Source organism: Pelodiscus sinensis, chromosome 3 (genome assembly GCF_049634645.1).
Source record: "Pelodiscus sinensis isolate JC-2024 chromosome 3, ASM4963464v1, whole genome shotgun sequence".
Classification (NCBI taxonomy): domain Eukaryota; kingdom Metazoa; phylum Chordata; order Testudines; family Trionychidae; genus Pelodiscus; species Pelodiscus sinensis.
The window spans coordinates 63,937,256-63,944,826 of NC_134713.1; the positions used below are offsets into that span (position 1 = coordinate 63,937,256).

General features: G+C 42.0%; 1 protein-coding gene across 1 annotated transcript in view; it reads left to right on the forward strand.

Annotated features, from left to right (window-relative positions):
• Positions 1–7,310, forward strand: part of PM20D2 (peptidase M20 domain containing 2) — a 33,526-nt gene extending 26,216 nt beyond the window's left edge. Inside the window, exons 5-7 of the mRNA XM_075923875.1 lie at positions 1,178–1,313; positions 2,044–2,151; positions 5,668–7,310. Coding sequence (XP_075779990.1) covers positions 1,178–1,313; positions 2,044–2,151; positions 5,668–5,861 — 438 coding nt within the window. The 3' untranslated portion in view covers positions 5,862–7,310. The remainder of the gene's footprint in view (positions 1–1,177; positions 1,314–2,043; positions 2,152–5,667) is intronic.
• Positions 7,311–7,571: the final 261 nt, after the last annotated feature.

The window sequence follows — 7,571 nt, forward strand, 5'->3', positions numbered from 1 at the left end:
TTGGGGTGGGTGCCATCTTTAAACGCAAGGAAAAATGCATGCCTTTGTTTATCTCAGGTCCCTTCCTCTTCATCGGGCTTGTGGCTGATGACACTCTCTTGGACTTCTCCAAGGTACCCATGGTGGTCTGCAGAATGCTTTTGGGGTCTGTCAGATATGGTACACAGCTCAATGTAAAACCAGAGGTTTGTGGCTTAGCACAAGATCAGTTGTCCTCACTGATCCCATGACTTGCTTGGTGCAGTTCCTTTACATCCTACTGCTGCTGCTTTCTGTCATACCCTTTTGTCAGCATTCCCTCAGCAGTTTTTTCTTAGATGGTCACCTTAGTACATCTCATTTGTAGCTTGCACACTCTTCTCTTTCCACAGGCCTAGGAGTTCCAATATCTCTTGTCTGATGCAGACAAGAGATGATTTCTAATGCATGGAGCCAACATGATTGATTGTGTTTAGCTGCCCAACAAGGGAGAGCTGCTAGATAAGCTCACCAAACTGGGGAATTGGGGAAAAAACATTTTAAAAAAATAACAGGGATGTTTTTGATGGAGTTTGTGGTTTCTGATCTCTGTCCCTTGGACAATGGAATTGATAATTGTGAGACCACAGTGGTCACTGTTGCAGGGAATAGGGCATTGTGGATCAGCTGCCAGAGGACTGTTAGGATCAATGTAGGTCACTCAATATTTATACTTGTGCTGCATCAACCTCTGCAGATTGACCATGGGTCATCACTGCTTAGGGTGGAGAGGGTGGTGGTTTTACTGTTGCTGTAATGGGGTGCTTATTTTGGTCAGAGAAAATGAGCATGCACTTGCAGAAATAGATCAACATTAGGAGACTTGCATTGAGCTAATGTTCTAGTGTAAACCAGGCCTTGATAATTTCTGTCGTCTAAAGATGCTTTCCACCAGGATTCTTATTTGTGGGGACTTTGTTTCCTAGTACGAAACTCTCACAATTCCTCCAACTTTGTTTTTGTTCAAGGGCAGCATTAACTAAATGCTGACAGTCAAATGCTCATGTCTTTTGAAAAGAAAATTATACTCTTAAATTTTGCTCTTAATCTGTGTGGTATAAAATGTAAATGAAGCATTGATTTGTTTAAAAACCTGACATTTGGTTTAATGTAGCCTTGAAATGATATGAAAATTTAACTTTTCTCTTTTCTCGATGAGGTGGAAATCAAAGGTGGAAGGCATGACTACTATAATGTGCTTCAGAACCAGAGCCTAGAGAATTCCTATATAGAGAATGGAAAAGAGCTTGGAATGGAATTCACTAGTGACAACTATTTTTTGAATGGTTCATCAGGTAACAGTGGAATTCTTGTTTTTTCTCATTTTGAGGTTAGATCTCTGTCAGTTAATAAACACAGCAACTGTTTAATGTCAGAGTCTCACAGGTGGCAGCAAAGCTGATGGGGGTGGGGGCATAGGGAGCATTGGGTGGCAACGTGGTGCTGGGGGAAGTGCATTGCTGCCAGTCAGTAGTGGAGCCCCCAGGCAGTGGCAGAAGAACCATTGGGGAGAAAGCAGAGCCCACCAGCGGAAGCACAAAGCCCTGGGTAACATCGAAGCCACGGGTGAGGCGGGGGGAAGAGGAGCTCTGGGGAAAGCCTGCCAGGGAGAGCGGAGCCCTGGGTGGTTGTGGAGCTTCCTGGGGAAAAGCAGAATCCCAGGTTGGCCAAGGGAAAGCAGGTCCCCCTCCCCCCCGACTTGATTTCCCCAGTTTGACAAATTCCCTGGTTCGGGACCAGGCAGGTCCAGAGGGTTACACACCAGGGAGGTGCAACTTACACTACAGATCAGGAGGTACAGAAATGTATAAGGAGGCATTGTATTTGAGTGAATTTGTTCCATGTGGTCTGCCATTGAATAGATGTGCAAAATTTAGTAGATATTGACTCTTTATTACCGGAAATATTCTAGACAAGAATACTGTACTATTTTATTACAGTTCAGGTGCATATCCCAGGCTTTTTTATATAATGTACCACTTTTTATTAGACTTGTTCATTGAGCAACCTCCTTTCTCTTCCCAGGCTCCACTGACTTCGGAAATGTTACATATGTGGTTCCTGGGATTCATCCCTATTTTTACATTGGCACAGATGCATTGAACCATACTGAGCTATATACTACAGCTGCAGGTAAGAGCTTTTGCAGGAACAGGGCTATAATTTATAGGTGATATTTTAAATATAGAAGAATATTTGCTAGCACTCGATCGTTAGGGTAAGTACTTGATTGAATGTGGCTTTAAAGTTGGGATGTTAAATTTAGATTAACTAATCGAATAGTCGATGGGATTTCTGTCGTCTATTTGATTAGTCTATAAGGGCACCTCTGCCTTTGAACTGCAGCAAGAGCCTTGCCAAGGCTCCCCAATTGGCCCCATGCTCCCGCAGCCATCTCAGCCAGCAGGGCTCTTGTACATTTCAAAAGGAAACACCACAGGGATCCCTGTGGCTTTTGTACAATTCACAAGCAGAATTGCAGCAGAAGCAGCATGAGCAGAGACTGCTTCAGTTCTTGCTCATACCGTTTCCTGTTGTTCCTCTACCTCTCCTGCCCCCCACAGACACAATGCAGGGGGGAACCAGTTTTTAAGCCCGTTCCCCCCCAGCACCAGCTCCTGTTTCTTTCCCCTCCCCTCCTTGCTGCTTCTATTTGAGGCCGGGGGTGGGGGAAGCAACTAGTCACATCACTAGTCAACTATTCGATAAGATTATGCTTATCAGATAGTCGACTTGTCACTTACATCCCTACTTCAAAGTTTGTCTTATACAGTTTTTACTTTCTCTCCTATAAAAATGTTGGTTTTAAGCAAATTAGTAGCAAATGTTGCTTTGTAGAATGGAAATTGACCACCTATTAATTAGTTTGCTAGTATCTGTGCAGTTGTTTTGAGACTAATGTAGATATAAGTAACTGCTAAGAGGCTGTATATAAAACATTTGGTTTTCATCAGTTAGTATTTACTATAAATTAAATGACTGTGGAGGCTCTATGCTCCATTAGGAGCCCAAAGGACTAATAGATAGAACCAACAGTAATCCATCAAAGTACGAACACTTGGCAGAGCTGGATATGCAGAAAATTAATTGCCCGCTTTTGCTACAAATCAGATTGGCCAGAACAGGGCTTAGAAAAGGGATTGTTGTGGCCCAGATAGGATGCGAAGCCATCCTAAGCAATAGGGCACTAGGTTTGAATCTTTTTATGGTAAGCCTGTAAAGTTCTAGGTACAACAGTGATCCCACAGTTATGGAGATAGCAATGGTATGTATTCAGTAAATATTTTAGGAGTTGAACTATGCTGTTAAAAAAAAAAATCCCAAAAATCAAGACTGGATAATAAGCTAAATAGTTGTTCCCTAGCTTAAAATGACTTTAAACTTTCTGTTGCTGGCTGGGCTTTTCAAACCAGACTGGAAACTCTGGTTCTGACTCTCTATGTTGTCATATTGCCACCTTAACCATTCCAGTCTTTTGTCAAACTACAATTTGGACTTCAAGTGCTGGTCCCTGTATGTATTCCGCAATCGGTATGCATACGTCGGAAGCCAGGAAAATATTGCAAACAGCATCCATTGGTCTGCACCTTTGCTCTGGTTCTCCTGTTGCCCTCCACCAGACCAACTGCCTCTTCAGTTTCTTCTTCGTGCTGCATGGCCTGTGTCAGAAACCTTTGGACACTAAAAGAATCTTTGCATCCAGTTTGTCTTCATTTGAATAGAGCTCATTAGTGATTTTTATTGTTAGCATAGATAGATTTTTACTTATCCCGGAGACCCTATTTGTCTCCCTTTTCAGGATTAGGCTTCTGCCTGGAATTCTGGGATTTGAAAACTCTCCTGCCTTTGCTGCATCCCATTTAGTGACGACCAGTAGCACTATATTTACTCTCTTCCAGAGGCTCCAATCTTTGCCAAGTGCCGTGGATATGTCATTCCATCCCATGTTAGTGGGGGAGGAGGGAAGTGGAATTCAGATTGAGAAAGTACAATCATGGAGGAAGAAAAATTACACCAGTCAAATCCAGGCCATGGAGATTCCCTCCTCTAGATCGTCTGGAGACAAGCAGTCTCCCTTTGAGCATAAACTTTCAAGCAAAAGTTGACTCAGTTTAAGACCCATTGTTTTGAGCATCTCATGAGTATTAAAAACAGGTTCTCCTCTAAATGAATATCCAGCAGAAGGTGTGGGTTTTTTTGTTGTTTTTTTAACACCTTCCAATCTGGATGAATCTTGGTTTGTAGGTTCCAAGAACCTAGGTATGCCTTGGCCTCCTGACCATTAAGGGAAAGCACATGAGCAAAGCTCTGATGGTATGGGTCCCACTATTAACTGCAACTTCTAATAAGTCAAAGGACTATCGACTGTCAATACCAATGAATAGATTGAGACAGGATTCCCTCTCTCTAGCAATACTTATGCAATCCCTGAAGGACACACTGATCACTATATCTTCAACGGTGCTGGATCTGATGGAACTGACAACCCGGATGCCTTGTACTACAGGAAGAACTGTGACACAGGCTACCACAAAGGACATCTTAGTCTTCCTAGTCCTCCAATCTCCTCTTTTTCAAGCCTGGTCCTTCTGAATTACGTATATATCCCAGAATAGGGTACACCTCAAGAAGTCACTCCCCTGTTTCATCCATGAGCTGGAATTTACTCCCCCGATACAGACTTTACCACTATTGGGCCTAGATCTAGCCACCTTGTTGGCAAATCGGATGTCCAAGATGAATAGTTAACACCTGAACTCAGGGAAGTTAGCACAGACAGGATTTCCAAGAAGGTGTGGGTAATCACACCAACCAAACTTTGACCCTTCAGATTGGCCCTATTGGGAACCACGGGCCCTTTATGTACAATACCCCAGTTCCATGATTTTTTAAACTGGCTCCCCTCACAGACCAGCTCCCGCCTGCCACCCCACAGCAGAGGCAGCAGCTTGGTGTGGAAGGGGGCTCCCTGGGAGTGGGGCTGGAAACACACTGGCTGTCAGCCCTGCCCCCAGGGACCATTGAATAACTGTGTAACTGCTAAGATTTGGTGCAGTTACATGATTATTAAACAAAACAATATCTAAGATTGCTAGTTCTGGTTCCAACCCATTCTGTGGTGTCTGAAAGGAAAGTGCATGTATGTGTTTGGCTGTCGCTTGAGTCAGCAGAGTTAAGGCTGCATTGCATACATGGCACGTACCGTAACATTAAACCTGAAGAGTAGAAGTTTAGTCACCTCACATTTTAGAAGGATGGTAGGCATCACTTAGCAACCTTAACTTGTTTAATGAAGTGTTTGGGCATTTTTAAAAAACTAATTGCACTCTGCTTTATTGTCAAGCTTATTATAAACCTTCTCTAGTCCTCCCACCTAGCTTCCTCTTACAGGTTAAAAAAAATAGAATTATATGGCGCTGTCAGAGAGGCTGGATTCCTCTATTCATTTCCAGGCATTTTATATTTGGACTTTTCTACAAGCAGGACTTCCTGTAAAAACAAATAATACAGGTTTTAGTTAGATTTCACAGAGATTTTTGTCTTTCAAAATTAATTTCCCAATGTATTAAATTATTTGAGTGGCTTGCTGTCAAACACATTTTCCTATTTAGACTTTTATCCTGAAGTTGTTTTTTTGTTTTACCACAGGGTCTCAGGAAGCACAGTTCTACACTCTACGTGCAGCAAAAGCTTTGGCCATGACTGCACTAGATGTTGTCTTCAAACCAGACCTGCTGGGAAAAGTCAGAGAAGACTTCAGACAAATAAAGCTAAAAGAGGAAGGCCACTTTACAGAGGAAGACAAAGAATCTGGCACAGAGGCAACATGTGCAAAATTTTAAACAAAACTAAAACCTAAATTCCTCTACATTGATGGAATAAATATTCTACTTGAAATCTAATGGAGGCAGGACAGATTTCTTAGCCCAGGGTGGGGAATCTTTTTGGAGTCAGGGGCCGCTGCCCCACAGAAAAGTCAGTCGGGAGCTGCACACATGTGAAGCCAAAAAACCAAACAAACCCTCACCGTGATGTGGCTCCCGACTGAGAAGGAGAAAAACCCTGCCCTCCCCTCCCCTCCATTCCCTTGCACACCAGAGTGGTGTGGGGGGGAGGCAGGCTAGTAGATCGTGTGCTCCAACCCGATGGGGGAATGCATGGGGCTGGAGCACCAGCACAGGCTCCTCACTGCTGTGGGGAGCCGGGAGCCTCGAGAGCCGGATCCAAGCAAGCTGGGAGCTGGAGCTGGACCCTGGGCCTTTGGTTCCCCACCCTGTCTTAGCTAGTGGAAGATGGACTTGTGGCTTTATTTTTTTTTAAGCGGTGTAGGGTAACCAAATGTCCTTCTTACTTTCCAGTTTTTTTCTCTGAAAAATAACTTTGTAGTTGTAACATTGCATGTTATAAAATGATATATGCTTTTTAAATCTATTTGAATGGTTGATCCACAGTTACAGACAATTGGTTGAATGCTTTTGCACAGTAAAAAATGTAGAAAAGTTCACTTATTAAAAATACTCTAAATACGTCAACCTGTCATGGTAAACTTTGTGGAGAAGCCATATGTTCAAGTCTGTACAAGCTGAAAAGCAATTGTGTCCCCTAGCTAAAGTATAAACTTTCAGGAGAAAGCCACGTACCAGAGAGGATAAATCTGTACACTTGAGCCAGAATAGGGTGCCTAAAATCAAAATTCTAAACGTGAATGTAGGTGCCTAAATTGGTAGCCTTATTTTCCAGTGGTGCTGAGTTCCTAGCCTCTCCCACAGAACTTAATTAGAACTGCATGCTTCTAAAAATAAGGGCTTGGTCTTAGGAGTTCAACTTAGGACTTGTCTGCAGGCTAACTGTTCCTGTTTAAAAGTGTGAATATCTTAAGTCAATTCAATTACGGTAATACAAAAGGCTTAATAGACAGGCCTTTATATTTTGGTTTAACTTAAGTTTTAATAAGAAGCTGTTTAAGCTAAACCAAAATAACTATCCACACAAAATTTTGCTTAAATTGGTTTAAAATCCAGTGCAGACTTTCTCAGACATAGCATCAAATCCCTGTATAAACATTTTTTTAAAGTCTTAGCACTGATGCTTTGTCTCACATAATTAGTCTCTCTAACCCTTTCCTCTGTTTCTAAATCATGTCATTGAAAGACTAGATTTCAAAACTAAAATAATCAAGCAAAGAACAGCTATGCAAAATGGAATATAATTATTATTCTTTCAGATACATGTTTGAATAGGAAGTTTTTTCCTAATGTTGATGGTCAGTGGAATAAATTATATACAACTACTCTTACGTTCTCCAAGTACTTTGTTCTGCGATTTACCAGAGAAACTGTGTTTGTCCAGGACTTTCTGGAAAACATACCAATCTAAATCAGAGCTTGTGTATTTAAGTACTGCATATAAGTGGTGAACAGAGCTTCCAGTCCAGTTGTCTTTAAATTGTAAGTCCCATGCAACTGCATAGCAAGTAAAAATTTTCATAATCCTCTTATGTAAAAGCGACTTAATTTTTTTTCTTCCCAAAGCAACTTGAATACCTCTACTAA